Source organism: Rhinopithecus bieti, unplaced genomic scaffold (genome assembly GCF_001698545.2).
Source record: "Rhinopithecus bieti isolate Rb0 unplaced genomic scaffold, ASM169854v2 scaffold_18921, whole genome shotgun sequence".
In the NCBI taxonomy this organism is placed as follows: domain Eukaryota; kingdom Metazoa; phylum Chordata; class Mammalia; order Primates; family Cercopithecidae; genus Rhinopithecus; species Rhinopithecus bieti.
This window is the reverse complement of record NW_016810178.1, coordinates 3,676,332-3,696,828: the sequence shown is the minus strand read 5'-3', so window position 1 is coordinate 3,696,828 and position 20,497 is coordinate 3,676,332. Positions and strand designations below refer to the sequence as shown.

Sequence of the window (20,497 nt, the reverse complement as noted above, 5' to 3'; positions counted from 1 at the left end):
ATGAATTGATGGGTGCTGACGAGTTGATGGGTGCAGCACACCAACATGGCACAAGTATACATATGTAACAAACCTGCACGTTATGCACATGTACCCTAGAACTTAAAGTATAATAATAAAAAAAAAAGAGCAGTTTCAAAAATACGAAAGATAGAATATTCATAGATCCCTGAAGAAACTTCTACAGTATCCCACAGTTCCACAGTCTCTGATTCAGGAAATTGTATTAAAAGTTATATGTTGGCATTTTGGAATTTCATTTGGTATCAGCAGGATCAGAAACTTACCGGCAGACAGAGGCAATAAAATCACATCAGTGGTTGGTTACAAAAAAAAAAAAATCCCAATTTAACATTCAATTTCTCTATTTTGAAAGGTAAAAAATAATAAACTATGTTAAATCCCTTGTGCCCACCATGTACAGACCAAACAATACATGTCTGAAGGCTGAATGTGGGCTCACACATCATTAATTTGTAACTACAAATAATTGGGAAGGAGAAATGGATATTCAAGGATTCCTCAGCAGTTCAATGGGTCAAAGTCATTCAGTATCATCCAGAACTTCACCTTTACTTTCATCTCATTATTACCCAGATTTGGGCATGTTTTTGATATCCCTATGGTCCCGTCTACTCAAAATAGACTCTTCCATTGACCCCTTCTAGAGGGTTTTATTATTTTATTTTTTATTTTTTGAGATGGAGTTTTGCTCTTGTCACCTAGGCTGGAGTACAATGGCATGATCTTGGCTCACTGCAACCTCTGCCTCCCAAGTTCAAGCGATTCTCCTGCCTCAGCCTCCCGAGTAGTTAGGATTACAGGCACGTGCCACCAAGCCCAGCTAATTTTTGTATTTTTAGTAGAGACAGGGTTTCGTTGTGTTGGCAAGGTTGGTCTCAAACTCCTGACCTCTGGTGATCCACCCACCTCAGCCTCCCAAAATACTGGTGGGATCACAGGCGTGAGTCACTGTGCCCGGCCTACAGGTCTATTCTTAATCCACCAGATACCTTACAGGAAATTTAGCTAAGGGCATTTTTTCATTGTCAGTTAATAAAATAAAAGTGGAGAAGCATTAGCATTTGATGTATTCAGTTGTTATCTTGAGAAAAGACACATGTTTTCCGAGCTTCCATTAAAAAAATACAGATTTAAGACCAGGCATAGTGCCTCACACCTGTAATCCCAGCACTTTGGAAGGCTGAGGTGGGTGGGTCATTTGAGCCCAGAAGTTCAAGACCAGCCTGGGCAAAATAACAAAACCCCATCTCTATAAAAGAATACAAAAATTAGCTGAGCGTGGTGGTGTGTGCCTGTAGTCTCTGCTACACGGGAGGCTGAGGTGGGAGGATCACTTGAGCCCAGTAGGTCAAGGTTGCAGTGAGCTGTGATCATGCCAGTGTGCTCCAGTCTGGGTGACAGAGTGAGATCCTGTCTTTAAAAAAAAAAAAAAAAAGTATAGATTTGCCCACTGGCTACGTTAGAGGAATAATAAAGCTGAAGCATACTTTTCTTCAAAAGATGTGTCTCTAAATTTTCATTTCAGAGGTTTGGTAACAAAGGCACTGGTATAGATTTTTACTAGATGATTTTTCCACCTAGAAATAAACTGAGACAAAACACTGCTAGGTGGTTCATGTGATTGGAAATCCAGAGGACAGGCGAAGGGGAAAAGCACCCAGGGCCGATAGATTCTATAAAGTGGTCCAGAAATAGGAGTTGAAAAACTTACCAGAACTTACGCAGTTTAAATTGATGTTCCTAGCTCAAAGAGGCCTTTTAAAAATAATTGTTATAAGCATCAGCAGATTGCAGCTGAAATGGTTTGAAATCAGTTTTAACTCATTTTCCATTCACAAAATACGAGAGGAGGAAGCCAATGGTACTGATTCACTTGAGAAACAGTACAAGGGTTTTCATAGTAGAGAAAGAGGTTGATTTCAGCTCAGACAGATATTTCAAGCTTCAAGCACCGTGTCTAGACTGAGAAGGATTTGCTAACCACAAAGTCCTATCAAACAAGGAGTGTAAATGTATTTCAGAGCAGCTTAAGTACTGGAGTTTCTGCAGAACTTAGACGATCAACAAAGACAAGGCCAGCTGCTTCTAGACCCCTGGCTTATGATTTCAGCTTTCCAAATTACAGACGGTCTCATCAGCACATTTAATAGTAAATCCTCCAAGAGCAGAAGACTCTGAGTCAGTGAGGACTGACTGACATTTGTGAGAGTGTGTGTGTGTGTGTGTGTGTGAGAGAGAGAGAGAGAGCGAGCGAGCGAGCGTGTATGTTCTCATTAGGGGACGATCTATGATTTGACAGCCTCACTGCTGCTGCTCCTGCTGCTGCTCCTGTTTCTGCTGCAGCTGTATGGTTTGTCATTAGTTGGAAAGGGCTGTAAGGGTTTGCAGAAACTGCAGTTTTAAAGACTGAGCACTGCTAAGTGGTCTCCATCTCAAATAGAGTAGATGAGATTTTCTGCAAGATTAGAAACTTGGAACTATTACCACTTCATCTACCCAGAAAATCAGGCAGTGCTACAGAGGATAAGGTAAGAGAAGAAATTGTCCTCTCTTGTATCTATGGGGCAGGGGGCATGGGGAAATGTCATCTCAATGGCTTCCTATTTTACACCAAAGACATCTCACCCTCTGAGAGCAAAAGAGGCAACAGCTAAATTTGTAACAAGCTTGATTATCGAGCTTCTTGGCTCTTTCCTCTGGTATCTTTTTCTTCTTCATCATACTTTTGCCAGGCATCTAAGAGGTGTATTAGTATTTATTTTTCAGTTAGCAGATATTATTTAATTTTTTTTCGATTGGGTACTGTTTCAAAACAAGGAGTTTTTACTGTTTCTCTTTCCCTAAGCATTTTTCTCCATTAAGAGGGAACTGATCCCTCTTAATGTGAGCTGGTCAAAACAGTTACTCCATTCTACACTAGAGACGCAATAAAGGAAGTTTTAAGAAGTACACATGAACCCTATTCCCATAGAAAAACGGGAAGTGAAAGGAGCGGAAGTGAGGGTTATTTGTGATTGGGACTTGATCAGAAATTGTAACACTATTAATGAATATGTACTGTGACCCTTCACAGGGGGATGGAACTGCTGCAATAAAGGTGGGCGCTGGAAAGACGATGTTTTGAGAAGTCAGTGTTTCCGAGAAACTTTAAGCCACTGAAGATGGAAAACGAGACAGTCAGTGAACTGAACCAAACACAGCTTCAGCCACGAGCAGCGGTGGCCTTAGAATACCAGGTGGTCACCATCTTACTCGTGCTCATTATTTGTGGCCTGGGCATTGTAGGCAACATCATGGTAGTCCTGGTTGTCATGAGAACCAAGCACATGAGGACCCCCACAAACTGCTACCTGGTGAGCCTGGCAGTAGCTGATCTCATGGTTTTGGTGGCCGCAGGCCTCCCCAACATAACAGACAGTATCTATGGTTCCTGGGTCTATGGCTATGTTGGATGCCTCTGCATTACTTACCTCCAGTATTTGGGAATTAATGCATCCTCTTGTTCAATAACAGCCTTTACCATTGAGAGGTATATAGCAATCTGTCACCCCATCAAAGCCCAGTTTCTCTGCACGTTTTCCAGAGCCAAAAAGATTATCATCTTTGTCTGGGCTTTCACATCTATTTACTGTATGCTCTGGTTTTTCTTGCTGGATCTCAATATTAGCACCTACAAAGATGCTATTGTGATATCCTGTGGCTACAAGATCTCCAGGAATTACTACTCACCTATTTACCTAATGGACTTTGGTGTCTTTTATGTTGTGCCAATGATCCTGGCTACCGTGCTCTATGGATTCATAGCTAGAATCCTTTTCTTAAATCCCATTCCTTCAGATCCTAAAGAAAACTCTAAGACGTGGAAAAATGACTCAACCCATCAGAACACAAATTTGAATTTAAATACCTCTAATAGATGTTTCAACAGCACAGTCTCTTCAAGGAAGCAGGTAAGCAAAACTGAAATTCCAAGTCAACAGAGAAAATGTGGGATAGAGTTCCTTGGAGATGGGAACAACTTTGCCCTGTTTAACTGATGGCAAAACCAAAATACAATCATGCAAATGTTTCACAGTGTAAGCTTCTCCCTAACATATTAAATCCATCTCTAAAGCAACTGGAGATCTAAAAATAGATAGGGAAAATTTGATAGCACATCAGCAGGTATCAATTCAGGTGCTATTAAGATACAAAGAAATATAAACAGAAACTCTGGAAATTCACCTTTAATATGTTTGTGCCTCTCTGGAAATGTTATCAGAATATTTGGACAATTTCTGGTTTCTGTAGAAAAGAGTTGTATTGCATGATAAAGAATTATCTTAAAAATCCATTGCACAACAAATATTTGACAGGACAGTTTGAAAACAGGTTAGTTAAAAAATAAATGAAACTTTCTTTGCCATTCTACAGTTACTCACAATGGAGACATATTCCTGACAAAGGTTCCTGGACTTATTTTTGGTAGGCTTAGGGGGGGATGATTCTATCACCCTCTCCTCCAGCTCCTTGCACAGTATCCCAGCATGCAGAAGCTGAAAATGCACTTTGCTTAGGAAATGTTCTAATAAAAAAGACAACATCAAGCTCAATTTTTCATAAAGAATGACTCAATTTTTTTTTAAATGTTTTTTTCCTAAAAATTCTTTTATGCTTTTAGATCACCTGAATGCCCATATAATTAGTTGAATAGTGGTTTCACTAGTGAACCAAAACTTTATTGCAGTACATATGATTTATAAAATGATATAGGAATAAAATACTTTTATATCATTTACACATTTATCTATATTTATACACTTGTTCTAAGTTACTTATAAACTTAGCTTTAAGTTTATTTTCCTTGTTTGGTAAATATAATGAACAGATGATAAATATTTATTCTCATAGTTAAAAAAGAAAGCTAAACTTGAAATCAACATGCTGATTCTTTTAAATGGGTTGAATTTTCTCCTATTTTTTGCAAGGAATATAGTTCTTTCTGTGTACCTAGTTTGAAACTGAGTGTACTTTGTAAAAAAGTATATATATGAATCATTCCCACTGTTACTTCATAAATTCTAGTTGATATATGCATTGTAACCAGACACAGCAAAATAAACTGCTAAAAAATTTCAGAGTATTAGATATGCATGAAATGAATAATGAGCCATAACTTAAAGGAAACATATACTGCATTTTAAATGGCGCTGTAATACTTGGTTTATATAACACTTATTACTTAAGATAACTAGATGACAGGAGAGAAGACCTAAGCAACTATTGCCAGCTCTTAGATTTCTTTTGCCTTGGATCTAGCAGTGTTACCTACTCTAAGGCTTATTTGGCCATTTTTTACCCAAAATTTGATTAATGGAAATTTAGAGATCTATTGACTATCTTCCAAGACAAATGTTGATAATATAATAAGAAAGTAAAGAATATGTACATCTCAATTAGACACCAAACATGGGTTAATGTCAGCAGCAAGGAAGGTCAGGGAGTAAATTCATTCATTAGACTCCAATTTGCATTCCTGTTATAAATTTTTAAAACTTGTTTGTCTTGCCTAATGTCCTTTCTTTCCATTACAGTCATTAGTACCTATCAGCATTAATATGTTTTAATTTTCTAATTGTGTTACATATTCACACTCTTATTTCAAAACTGTTACCGATACGCTGTCTTTACAGAGGCTGTATGATAGAAGAAAAAGCCAAAGTTTTGGCTCCAAACAAACTTGTGCTTAAATGCCAGGATTCCATTCAAACTCTATAACCTTGGATAAGCAGAGCTCTGTGAGCCTTAGTTTTGTCATCTATAAAACGAGATAAGTAGCAATATCCATGATCCGTGTGAGGACCCATGAAATACCTCCTGAAAGATGCCTAAAGTGGAGTGGTGATTAATGCCTGAGTGTTAACTAGGCTCCTTCTTAATTTTAAAAATATATTTTGGCAATTGTGAGGGAACTACAGGTTTTTCCTTAAAAATACACATTCACTGCTTTAACGAAGATTACTTGTTGAACAAAAGTGTATATGACATGGTAACTTCTTTACGGAGTTTTTTTTAATAATTAGAGCATTTGGAAATACATTCTGAGCATTTGGGGTTGTCACATTAACACCACTGTCAGCCTCCAAGAATAAGGAATGAAGTTCCCTTGTTGCAAACACCAATAACACCCTAATTGAGAAACATGGAGTGACATATAAGCCAAGAGGATTGTATTTAAGCAATGTGTCTTGTAATTCAACCCTGATATAGATGGGATGGGAGTTCAGAGAAAAGAAGGAAAATTACTGGGCTACAGGAATCAGAGAAGTCTTCAAGGAAGAGATGGCTTTTAAGATGGCTCTGGAAGGATGAAGATAATTTGAAAAGTAGAAGTCAAGAAGGACAGTATCCCATGCATAAAGCACAAGACATAGTGGCTGGGATGAGAAGGGCGTGGGTTTGGAGAGGGGCCAAGTCGGGGCATATAGAGTGGGACTTACGGACTGGAGCGACTTAGTTGTCTGAAATGAATGATGTATTTAGGGGAGTGGTAAAAAGTAAGACTGGACTGATAGAAGTGTATGAGGGTGAAAGAAGAGAAAGAGACAGAGAGACAGAGAAGGCTGTGGAGGATCCAGACAATCGGGCAAAGAAAGGAATTTGAACTTAATGCAGAGGCAACAAAGAATGTGAATGATGAGCAGGGAGCAGTGATGATGAAATGGTATTTAGGGATGAGAAATCCGACAGCTCTTGGGGAGGCAGATTTGAAGAGAGAGAGATCGGTGGCAGAAAGACCACTTTGGAAGTTGTTAGTAGCGGTGCAGGCATGAGGCAGTAAGATCATCTATCAGGAGAATTTAAAGTAAAGAGTAAACCAGAAAGATGTTTCAAAGAAAGAAACGGTGTGATGTAAACATATTCAACATAAAGGATGAAGAAAGGACAATTCAGCATGGCCTCAGGATTCTGAGTCTAGAAGAATGTGGTGCCCCTGATCAATGGAAATAAGAACAGTGAAGGGGAGCCAGTTTTGTACAAAATTAGTGACCTGCTTTTTTCTTCTTCTAAAATAGTTATTTTCTTAAATCTTTGAAAGGTTCAAACCTCTACCTTCTATAGCCGAAGGCCTTTAATTTTAATATTCTCTGCATTTTTTTCTTTTAGGCAAGTTTAATTTACAGTTTAATAAATACTCATCAGGTTCAGGTCTTTCTAACCAAGTTCTTACATTCAAATGTGCATAGCCTAAAAGAGTCACATTTAAAAAGGAAGTAAAAGAGCATTTACCTGTAAAGGACAAATGTGAGTTTTTTCCTTGCTTATTTGTTTTTAACTTAACATTCTCTATGCAGAAAATCCAGGCCAGAATCTTTGTTTTCTTTTTTCCAGAGATTCAATTATGTTTTAGGAAACCATTTAAATGTTGGGTAAATTAAGTAAGATAAATTACCCAAACTTACGGCTTGGAATTGTGTAAACCAAAAGGATTATCTCATTGACTAAATACATTGCTTTTATAGTTGGTTGTTTTAATATAAAAGAAGCATTGTTTAAATTTTCATATTTGCCTCATTTCAGCTCTATCTACACAATGCCTCAAGAGTCCCTCATTTCAGTCAATTCAGGGGTTCCACATTATGTAGATACAATATCTCTATTATTGGCTGCGTATTTCTATGTAATTGATTGGATTTTTGGTATTTTGAAAGCACAGAAACACCTGAACATCTTAGTAAAATGTAATATCAATAAATATGTTCAATTCAAATAAATACTTTCTACAGGATGCAGAAATATGCAGAATATTTTATAGATTTATAAAACAGGCTACCAGTTTTATTTTCAATGGAGTTACTTTAATATTTTTTTTCCTAATTCTTACAGAATACCTAGTAGAGAAACCATGTAACATAGTCTTAATAGAAGCTCTAAGAGTAACGGCAGAATTCTTACTATGGAATTCACTTGACTCATCAAGCCTTAAAAATATCAAACAGTCTTTGTTTCCAGGAAACTATTAAATATCTAGAAGGAATATTGGTAACCCAAGAAACAAAACAACTTTCCTTTTATTTATTTATTTTTATTTATTTATTTTTGAGATGGAGTCTCCCTCTGTAGTCCAGGCTGGAATGCAGTGGCAGTATCTCAGCTCACTGCAACCTCCGCCCCCAGAGTTCTAGAGATTCTTCTGCCTCAACCCCCCGAGTAGCCGGGATTACAAGTGTGCACCAACACATCTGGCTAATGTTTTGTATTTTTAGTAGAGACAGGGCTTCACCATGTTGGACAGGCTGGTCTTGAACTCTTGACCTCAGTTGATCCTCCAGTCTCTGCCTCCCAAAGTGCTGGGATTACAGGCTTGAGCCACCGCGCCTGGCACAACTTCCCTTTTTAAAGTAATGCACACCTTTTGGTGTTATTGGTGATGATGACACTGATGCTATAGAAGCAATCATGTGTATTATGGAAAATATAGAAAACTAGAATAGGAAAAAGCCATCTCTTACCTCCTGACCCCATCTCTCAAGGACCAAAATCATTATCATTTTGTTATATTGCTTTTCTTATGTTTTCACTGGATCTTTTATTTTTTTAACACAATTATAGCCAAATGTATATGTAGTTTTGGCTTCCAGGTTTTCCATATAAAGTTTTGGGAATAATATTCTCAAAGAGAAAGCACAAGGCAAAGCAAAAGGAAATGATCAGGATTGAGTTCGTTTCTCTGAGCCTCAGTTTTCTCATCAATAAAATAAGAAAAACAATGACCTCATAGTGCTGTTGCTGAAGTCACAGGAGATATAACAGACAAAATTTAGGTTTGCTTTCCTCCCACCTGTCCAGCTACCTATTCTTCCCTCTCTCCTGTGCGTCTCAGTGATCCCCACCTCACTGGGCACCCTCCCGACCCTCTCTTAAGCACACCTCAGTCATAAAATGCTCATGGAAAATGAAGACACTCAGATAAAGAACTGGCTTCCATGTATCTTCCCTCTTCTCCCCTGCCTCGCTCCAACTCCCACCTCTAGTGCTATTTACATTTTCTTTTTTTTTTTTTTTTTTTTTTGAGACAGAGTTTCGCCCTGTCACCAGGCTGGAGTGCAGTGGCGCGATCTCGGCTCACTGCAACCTCCGACTCCTAGGTTCAAGTGAATCTCCTGCCTCAGCCTCCCGAGTAGCTGGGATTACAAGCGTGCGCCACCATGGCCAGCTAATTTTTGTATTTTTAGTAGAGACGGGGTTTCACCACGTTGGCCAGGATGGTCTTGATCTCCTGACCTCATGATCCGCCTGCCTTGGCCTCCCAAAGTGCTGGGATTACAGGCCTGAGCCACCATGCCCGGCCTATTTACTTTTTAAAGGATACATGTTTTGGGGTATAAATGAATGTTTAATTAAATTGGGGGAAGATATTGAACAATAATGACCTACTGCAAAATTTTACTTAATGTGGACCCAGCTCTAGCTTTAGAACTTTTGCTTTCCCTCCAACTCATTAAAAAAAAAAAGTAAAGGAGACTAAGAAGATAGTTACTGACCAGCCTTCACCTGTCTGGTGCTTGGATACCCCAAGTTTGCATTTTGAAGAATTCATGAGAGGCTATGTAAAACCTGCAAGACACATAGGAAAGGAGGCACATTGTTGGAATGTCAGGCAGTAGGGCTGACATTTGGGACCATAAAATCTCATAAATTATAAACGTAAGCAACTGCCAGTTCCACCTACATCTAAGAGAACCTTTACTCAACAGATTCATTCTTCTCCCCAGGTAGCTTAATCAATGATTAAGCTCACAAGGCAAATTAATGATATTAAACTCTTAAGCATTAGGCCTAAATTAGAGGTTTCCCAAGAGTACTGAGGCTACAGACTCATCGTTCATTTTATTTTTTTTAATTTTTTAATTTTTCAATTTTTTTTTAGAGATGGGTCCTTGCTCTGTCATGCAGGCTGGAGTGTAGTGGTGCAATCATAGCTCACTGAAACCTCTACCTCCTGAGTTCAAGAAGTCATCCTGCTTCAGTCTCCCAAGTAGCTGGGACTACAGGTGCACACCGTTGTGTCCAGCTCATCTTTCATTTTTAATTGTTTTATTTATTCCAATGTCTGGGTTCAACTATATACTTAATAGTGTAAATATCTCTAAGTTCAGGAGAAAATGTATAATTTTGTGACAGCTCACAGCTACATGTGCCATTTTATTTTTATTAAAGAATAGTTATCTATTTTCTGATTCACATCCTATATAAGAAAAGATTTTGTACATATCCTATAAATTATCTCCTAAAGTTGTGTGTTTTGTGTGCTTTGATTTAATAAATACACATTGGTTATTCCTAATTTTATATTTGCATAAAAACTGCAAATATAAAATTAGGAATAAATAACGTGTATTTATGAATAATTGAGCCATAAGTTCACTAGCAGAGAAAAATAAATTATTCTATATGCCTACAAAAAAGAAAGACCAATGCTCCTATAGAATTCAATCTGTTCACACAAGAAACATCATAAAATCAGCTAAAATTGAAGATGACAAACTACTTTATACTTCTTTACATAGCCTCTCATGAATTCTTCAAAATGCACACAGATACAACATGCACACAAGTTCCAGACACATGAAGTCTGGTTGGTAAGTATGTTCTTAGTTTCCTTTAGGTTTTTTTTTTTTTAATGGGTTGGGGGGAAAAGCAAAAGTTATAATACTTGAGCTGGGTCAGTGTTGAGCAAAATTTTGCAACAGATCATTCTTATTCGATATGTTCCCTAATTTAATTAAACATTCATTCACATCCAAAAAGCCCCTAGCACTATCCTAGGTATAGAGGCTACAGGGATCTATAAAGACAAACTCTTTATCTTCAAGGAGCTTAATATGGGCCACATACACAAATAATTCTGAGCGTACCACTACATTCTATGAGAGAGAACATGGCACCCATGAAAGGAGAAGGAAAATGGGGGAAGGCTTTTGGAGTACATAGTATTTGAACTGGACCTATAAAGGTGGGATGAATGCCTGCAAGCAGCAATAAAGTCAGAGAGAAAAGAAGGAAAGTTCAACAGAAAGGGGGAAGTAGACAGGAGAAGACTGGGCATGTTCAGAGTGGGAATAATCTGGTATTGTTGAAGCAAGCTATGGAAGGCCAGTGTCTACAGAAGGAAGTCTGAGCCAGATTGTAGTCCTGCTACACCTAATTCCCACCTCTCCTCCCCATCCTGTCCCTTGTCATTCTACATGCTTTCTTCTATGGCCATGCTTACAACTTTCACCTGAGTCTTCGGTGTATAGCTTCAGAAAAGACATCTCCCGACCCATAAATACAATTGCTTTTTGGACATCACATAATTACATCAAATCCAATAGGTCTAAAACAAAACACATTATTTTGCCTTATAAACCTCTACCTCTTTATTTCTTTCCTGCGTTAGATTCCCAAACCAGAAACCTGGGGGTCCTTCTAAGGGCCTTCGTCTCCTGTTATCCCCCTGCTCCCCATAGCTAAGCAATAACCATGTCCTAGTGATTCCAGCTCATTATTCTCGTGCTGACCTACTTCTCCACTCACACTGCTGCTGCCCTGGTTCACCGCCTCTCACTGCCCTATTTCACTGCATACCTTACCAGCTTCTCTTGCTCCCACGGCACTCTCCTCCAAATCATTCTGCACATTACTCACTAAAGGATCTCTCTAACACAGAAATACTATCAGCATAATTTTTACAGTCGCCTGAGCGCTGGAGTTTTAACTCCTTAGAATCATAAATAAGAACTTGTCCCTTTCCTACATTTTCGGCTTCCTCTCACGTGGCTCTCGCAACTTACACATTATGCTCCAGCAATTCTGAATTATTTGTAGTTCTCTGAACTTGCTGCATTCTCTCAGCTGGAACACCCTTCATCTGGCAAACCCCCAATTATCTTTCAAGTCATAAATCAAATGATACCCAGCTGCCCCATCAAACCTTAACTGAATTTCTCAGGTAGATTTATATAGCTACATTCCTAACTACATGTAAGGTAGGTGTTCTTCCTATGTTTCCACAGTACTTTGCATACACATGTGCTTTAGTAATTCTTTGTCCTCATAATTGGTAGCATGTCTTCCCACTCTCACTAACATCCCAAAGAGTAGGGCCCTGTATTCTGGTACCCTCAGCCCTGTGTTTGGCATACAGTAGGTTCCCAAAAGTGTACACACTCAGTGGTGTATAGCTGCCAAGGAGTACAGGTTTTGCAAGAGCAGGTGATTAGTCTCACTCCCCAACTCCACATTCAGTGCCATCACACTGGTGGCTTCAAATTGGTCATGGTTGAATTACTTTACAAAATCAGCAAATATGACAAGCCAGGGTCCCCTCTTTTTTTGTGGAGAGATGGTTGTTCAATACTTATCAGCACACTTTTGTGTTACTGTGTGCATGTATATATAAAAATATATATGTGTATGTATATAAAAAATACATAATTTTACAAACGTAGTAAAAGAAAGTATGAAAGAAAACATTCGTACAGACTTAGGGGCTCGGTCAGGTCCAACACTCTATTTTGCTTTCTGGAAAATTATCCTTTACGTGTGACATATTCTTCTCTGATTTTAATTTAAATCTCCTTGTCTTTTATTAAATCCTTTTTGAATTCCGAAAATAACAATAGTGCAACTAGCCAGCACAATGGTGGTTGTGTTAGTACAGAAGATGTTTTAGGAAGATTTCCCACTCCAAATAGGACAGGCTGATTTGGAAACATGGCACACTCAGATAATTGACTTCATTGTACAATAACCTGTTGGCTTTCCCATGAACCTTTAAATTCCCTCCACAATAAGATAGCTACCTTGGACAGAAGGCATAGAGAGGCAGAGAAATGACAGCCCAGGGAAGGGAAACAAAATGAACAGAGGTGCAAAGATGAGAACAAATCCATCTGAGTGCTCCTATGTGACTAATTTTCCTTAAACAGTTTTCACACATTCATCTTCTTAAAAAATATATATATATATATCTCCCAGCTTCTCTGAGGGCTTTCAACACCCTTTAAAATATGACCCTTTCATCACTTTTCTTTCTTCATCCATTATCTCTTCAATTCAATAAACATTTATTAAGCACCAATTTTATGCCAAATACTGTCTAAAGAACCAATAATACTCTCTTCTGGAACATTCAGTAGAATATGAAAGATCTACATTAAAACACAAGGTTAAGCTGTGCAGTGTACAGAAGAGATAAGAAAATGGTACTTATTGTGCGTAAGGTTGAAGAGCAAGCCCCCAATGGGATACAAGTCACTCTCAGGCTTGAAAAATGCGTAGGCATTCACCAGGCCAATGTGAAATACAAGAAGACCTTCCAACCTGCAGAAGTAGTCAATGAGGCCAGAAAAACAAAGCCCAAGACCGTCATCAACACCTGCCTTCTCAGTTTTCTCTTCAAGCTATTGAGCAATGCCAGAGAATATCACATTCTACAGACAGTGGCTTCTTCATCCTTGGAGTTTCCATTCCAAATGGGTCCTCAGGGATTTCTGTCTATCCATTTGCAGAACCATAATCAGTTTCCTCTTTTTATGTCTTAAATGCCTATTTCAAAATTCCCTACTGTCCTTGTGTCACTATACATGGGATTCTTTCCTCTGAAATTTCTCACACACCTAATATCTCCCTTCTATTGTTATGACTACAGTTCCAGTCCCATTGTGTCCTCTCTGCACTGTAGGCAAGAAGGCTGATCTCCTGCCTTGCCACATATGAAGAAGCCTCCTTCCAATCCCCCTGCCTTTTTTTTTTTTTTTTTTTTTTTTTTTTTTTTTTGAGACAGTCTGGCTTTGTCACTCAGACTGGGGTGCAGTGGTTTGATCTCAGCCTCAACTTCCTGAGCTCAAGCAATTCTCCAACGTCAGCCTCCTGAATAGCTGGGACTACAGGTATGTGCTGTGTGCCACCATGCCTGTCTAATGTTGTTCATTTTTGTATAAAGACGAGGTCTCACTATGTTGCTCAGGCTGCTCTCAAACTCCTGGGCTCAAAGGATCCTCCTACCTTGCCCTCCCAAAGTGCTAGGATTACAGTCATCAGCCATCACATCCCCTAACCTGCACCCTGCCTCTTGATTGCCCTTCTCCAGTTCTTCTTCCAGGGTGCTTGCTGCTAGAATAATCTAAAATGTAAACTTGATACCATCGCTATGCTGCCTGAAATCCTTCAATCTTCCCATTTTCTATATGTTGAAATACCGAGTCACCATATTGGCATATTAGGACATTTATGATCTGCTCCCTGCTTACTTTCCCAAACTCATCTGCCCTCTGTCCCCCAACACACCCTCATACAGGCAGTTTCCGTCACTGTTACACTCTCTCATGCCTGCCAACCAGCATGCAGACTCCTCCAGGCTTGAGCACTCGGTAGTCCCTTATTTGACCTGTTTCTTTCTATCCTCCCTGTGGTAGGTCACCTCTGAGAGCAGGCTTTCCTGACCACCACCGGTAGGGTTTGGTGTTTCTCCCTTCCCGTTGTATCATTTTGTGCATTCATCTGTATGGTTCACCATTTTGCTGTTAAAAATTTGTTCCAATGCTCCTTTCTCTCAGCAGATTGTGCATCCCACAGTGGTAGAAACGTGATCCTATTTATTGTTGTGTCCACGGTGCCTCCATGGTGCCTAGGGACATATTGATAAATGACTAAACTAGTAAAGCCTGGATATACAGGATAAGAACGTGGGAGAATCAAATATGACTCTAAAGATGTTTTTCAGGAAACAGAAAATGGTAGAATTATTGAAAGAAATGGTAAGGGAGAGATATTAAACAGAGATATTAAGAGGAGGAGTTTTATGGAGGAGTTGGAAATATAGGATTGGAAATGAGTGGTCAGGATCACATAAAGTGGATTTGTGAATCAATATAATAATAGAAAGAAGGTGTGGTGGGGGTTGAATTTAAAGTATGAAGAACAGACTGACAAACACTGAGGTCTAGAAGAATGTTTACAAATAGGAGGCTAAAATGGGATAGGAGACCTAGCTAGAAATAAAAGGACCTATTTTCTCCTCTTGGACATAGCTAGAGGGCCAAAGACATGTTTTAGTGGATTCTCTCAGTTGGGAGAAAAATTAAAGAAACAAAAATGAGCCAAGGAGCAAGGGAAAATGCAGTTAAAAGAATAAGTGTATTTATCTAAAACAGAAGTCACGGTCTTGCCACTGGAGTCAAACACGACAGTTGAGAGCTGCGTGGAAGTACATGAGAAGAACTTGAATAAATTTAAAGCTAAATTAGCTCTGAAAATTAAACAAGGCCACATACATATGCACATGGATTAGGATGCATAATGTGAAACACTTGACAGCCATATTCAGTTGAAATAAAAATAGATAACATTTCAAAAAAGAAAACACTGCAACCTTTCATAAACAACACTGGTGACTTTTGGCTATAACCCTTGGATAGATTGCTCTGAACATAATTATATAGTAGCTGCAAGAAAGTAAAGCATCCTATGCCTCTCCATTCTGGGCCTTTGTTGTTTGAGTTTTATGAGGACTTATGACTATGAGGAAACTCAGCATATTTTCTGTGGGTAGCAGCTCTTAGCTTAGAAAATAAGGAAGTGGCTCAGTGAGAGAGGTGGCACCACTGTGAGAGTGAGAGAGGACAGCGGCAGGGTGAATGCAGAGCACCCCGTGAATTTTTAAAGATCATTTTTGTGTAGTTAAGTGACTCAAGCCCCTGGCAATGTGCAAAACTGACACCTTGCCACGTTTCTTCTGATAGGAGTTCAGCTTTGTGACTAATTTTACTTGACAAACATTTGAAAGATTATGCACACATAAAATTCAGTAGGGGAGGGCAGGAGAAAGTAATTCACTGGTAGATTTTCTGTTTTACCAGGAAAAATAGGAATAGGCTCAGATTCAGAGTATATTTACAAGAGAAATATTTAACTAGAGATTATAAGGGGCTAGGATGGACCTCCAGGGATTTCTTTAGGAATCCGTTGGAAATCTCTCTTAATAAGTTAAAAGCAATCGAATCAATACATTGGCATAAAGCAACTGCAGTACACAGTAGAAGCGCTATCTTGGAATTAAGCATGGTCTGTTTCTGAATTCCAAAATAGTAATTCTATTATTACAATCCCTTCCAGCATGTTATATTATATGGGACAGGAAAATGGTGAAATTAAGGAGCAGATAGATTCGGACAGATTTGCATCTCCTCACCTATGATTTATTTAAAATCATACTAAATGTCAGGGATTTTATTAGCCATTAGGATACAAAAATGATTAAAACAAAGCTTATGCTCACAAAACGTTCACAGTCTAATACAGAAGACAGAATAGTAAACTGATAAAGTCATAAAGAAACAAATGTTATCATAGTGAAAACACACAGATTAGTTGCACCTGATCTACATGACTTGGAGAGAGGTGGTCACCAGAAAGGCTTTCTGGAAATGAGCACTCTTAAGCTTGAGCACTCTTTAAGCTGAGCATTGTGGATTCATAGGCATTTTGTAGGTGAAGGGAAGGAAGATGGTTTATATACTAGGAACTACACAGGTGAAGACCAGAAATCTAGAAATAACACAATCAGTCCATAATATGGCAAGTAGCTCCTTAAGTCTGGGCAACAAAAGGTGAGACTAGTGAGGTAAGCAGAGATCAGGAAATAAGGCCTTTATTTAGTTTATATATGAAGGATTTGGGCAAGCTTCTAAAGGCTATGGAAAGATATTGGGAGATTACAAGGCAAAGAGTGTTATAATCAGAGTTAAGCTTGGGGAAGACCACTCTGTCTTCAATGTGGCCAAATAATTGAACCAAAGTCAAAGCCATTAGTTAGGAGAAGACTGGAACAATATGGGCAAGATATGAATCAATCTCTAAGGGCCTAACAGAATAAGGTAAATAGCATTTAGGATAGGGAAGAAAATGATACATTTGGAACAGAATCAATAGATTTGGTGTGAGTAAATGTGTAGAAAGTGGAATCGAAAGGAGTCAAAGTGACTTTACTTGAACCATGGAGAGAGAAAGTGGTGTGACTGTTGAGAGCCTGAATTCCAATTTCACCCCTTGGAGTGGGAGCCAGGGTTGGCTGCTGACTATGTGATGTGAACAAGTTAACTTACAACCTTGAGCCTCGGTTTGCATATCTGTAAAAAGAATAACAGTACCTATCTCACAAGGTAGTTATTAGGGTTGAGTGTAAAATTTCATATGTAGTACTTCTCACAGTGCCTGCAACATGGAAATAATAAATGTTAGCTACTGTTATTATTAATTGAATAGTGTAACTTCTGTGCCTGGAACATGGAAATAAATGTTAGCTACTGTTATTATTAATTGAATAGTGTAACTTATGTAAATGTTGACAACAGTAAAGAAACATATTTCAGTAGGGTAAGCATGTCAGGTTTAGTTTTGTCCATGTTGTACTTGAAGTGTCTATAAAATACCAGGATACAAATAGAAATATAAATTTAAGGCTCGGAAGAAACATATAGACTGGAGATATAGCTTTGGGAGTAATTAGTATACAGATGGTTTGTTGAAGACACCAGAGTAGATGTAATCACTAGAGGAAATTTTGTAACGTAGAAAAGAAACCCTGGCATAGCTAGAATTCTAGGAGAATGAGATGAAGAGCCTTTGAAATAAACAGAGAAGGAATATTCAGAGAGGGAGGAGGAAAACCAGGAGAAAGAGTCACAGAAATCAAAGAAGGAGACTATTTCAGTAGTGGTCAATGATAAATGTAAAGATAAGGACTGAAAAGCACCCAGTTTGTGAATGCAGCTTCCATAAGGTGTTGGGGAAATCAATAAGATTGCATGATGTTGGTGAATGATGAATGGAGGAAAAACTAAAAAGAGGGTAAGAATATACTGCTGTTTTAACAAATTTGATTATGAGAGAGAACAGTAATAACATGAAGAAACAAGGCAAGGTATTTTTGTTTGCTTTATTTTGCTTTACTTCTTAAGATAGAAGAAATCTACGTCTGGTTAAATTTTGATGGGAAAGAGCTAGTAGAGTGGAAGGAATTATTTGTAGATGCACAAGCAGGACTTGATATGGATGGCACATGGTTCCTGAGGAGGCAAAAAGGAATAGGATAGGGCTCATCTTTCTTTTTCTTGTCAGAAAGGATTGTGTCTAATTCACTGATCTGTCTGCAGCACCTAGCACAGTATCTGGTAGGTGGACGTATCCAATACATGTTTGTCCAATAAATAGATAAATGAGTGAATTAAAGAATAAATGAATGAGATGCAAATAAAAGAAATAAGGATGATCATGGTTGCAGATTAATTTTAAGTAACGAGGAAGAAAGTTGTGAGTTTAGCAAGCTGGGCTCTATTTTTTCAGTGAGGTAGAATGGAAAGTCATTGATTGAGAATGAGGATAATGGCAAGGAGAAAAGGCATGGCTGTTAATTGTGGGAAATGGGAGAAGTAGGGATGGGTAGACTGCTAACAAATTAAGTTTCATTCATTTAAAAAAAGTGAATTGGTATGGTAGTAAATTACAGCTGATCTGAATTTCTTTGTGACATCTAAACACTTTCCAGTAAGTCTGTTCTGGGACTCATTCCCAATAAACCATATTTAGAGGAGCCATTTTATTAGCCAGTAGCTAGCTGGCATGGTCCTCAAGGTTGTTTCCTTTGCTGTTGCAGCCAGTGACACACCCATAACAGGTATGATCTCATATTTAACACTCTATTCCCCTTCATTGAAGCAAGGATCTTATAATTAAAGGCCAGACTGAATCATATTGGATGCATATCCACAGGGCAGGGATTTCTTCATTTGCCAAAAAATCCCATCTAAAGCCCTAATTCCCAATCAATAGAAGCCAAGTGTCTCAGTACATCCCTTATTCAAAAACATGTGAACAAGGCCGACTTATGAGTAATAGCTCTGTCCTCACAATCTTAAACCAGGTCTTTCCTTTATCAGCATTCCCTGATGATATGTCTTATGTTCACAATCCACTTTTTTCCTTCCCCTCAAGTATCTTGGCTGTTTCCACTTTATCTTTAAAGAATTCTAGAAACACATTTAGAAGCAATTCAATTAGCCTTGTGACAAAAGCAGCACACTCCATTTTGCGCACAGTTCTTGACTTTACTTTGCTACTGCCTTAACCTCAAAGGAATGTGATAGTGTGAGGTACAAATGCTCTTAATAAACAGGATCGATCAAGGGTGCTTGACTCTTCTTTTCATGTGCAAGTATACTGGGTTTTTTGTGCCTCACCAAAACCATCAAGAGTACTAATGGCAAAAGCCAGAAAGGCTATCTCTATCAATCTACCACTCTTCATACTTGAGCATCATGCAGAATGTTTGGTTGTTCCTTAGGGGAGCTCTCCCAACTCAAGAAGCCTGTGTCAGCCACTCAAAATGCAATGCAAACCCAAAATTGAGACAGGTGGGAAACTGCCTGATCATGGCTTTTAAGTTAATGAATAACAGTTTCTGTCGCTGGCTCCTCCTCAACTCCATCCACTTCCTCAGGATAATCAATCGGGAAAGGTTATTAAATCACACCAGGCACATTGTTCCCATCATTAACATGTTTTAAATCAGACCAATGCCCATGCATATACCACAAGTAGAGAAAACAATCTTGATTTTTTTTAAAAAAAAGCATGAACACTGAGGGACCAAAAGAAAGAAAATTCATGTTCTTATATGCCTTGTTAGTCAAAAAACAGAAACTTCTGGGTTGTGATGAAATGAATTATCAACTCAAATAATGCTTAGTGCTCATTAAAAAGATCTTGGTAGCCTTTAAGGAAGGTAGACTAAATTTTTGCAAATTGATTCCTACATGTAAGCCCACTGCTAGGTAGCCCACTATGTTTAAAGCATTACAGTAGAAAATTATTACTGTCAGAATTCTACATATTCAGTAAGATCATGTTTCTTCTTCAGCTAAAGTGACCAAACACAATTCCAAAAATTAATGCTAGAGAGTCAAGTTGCTTAGTAACACTGAGCAATATAAAATATTCTTTCGAAAGCACCAAAATGTATCATAAAGACAACTTGAAAATGATGATTAGCAAGGACAAAATTCACAAAACCATTTTTCCCAAAGAGAAATAGAAATGTCTACGTTCAGAAGTAAAACATCTCGGTAAACTGTTATGTAGTACTGCTAGGAGAAATGCTACGCACAAAAGCCTTTGGAATGAGTAGTGATTTCCTTGTATACTGGCCAAGAGATGGGGTATTTATTTTTATATTTATTGCCATGTTACAGTCATTATGGAAGATTTGGATGTATTGTATTTTAATATAATACCTTGTAAATTTATATATTACAAATTTGTTGTTGTCAACATTTCACCCCAAAACCCTGAAGAACAGGACATTGTCCAGTCAGTAGCAGAGGTATATCCCAATACAAATTCTAAAGATGAGGCAACATTGCAGACTCTCCAGAAAGCATGGAGAGTTTTG

General features: G+C 38.3%; 1 protein-coding gene across 1 annotated transcript in view; it reads left to right on the top strand.

Annotated features, from left to right (window-relative positions):
* Positions 1-3,026: 3,026 nt before the first annotated feature.
* TRHR (thyrotropin releasing hormone receptor) overlaps positions 3,027-20,497 on the top strand; it is a 31,734-nt gene continuing 14,263 nt past the window's right edge. The window contains exon 1 of the mRNA XM_017891523.1: positions 3,027-3,974. Within this exon, the coding sequence (XP_017747012.1) occupies positions 3,186-3,974 (789 nt within the window). The 5' untranslated portion in view covers positions 3,027-3,185. The remainder of the gene's footprint in view (positions 3,975-20,497) is intronic.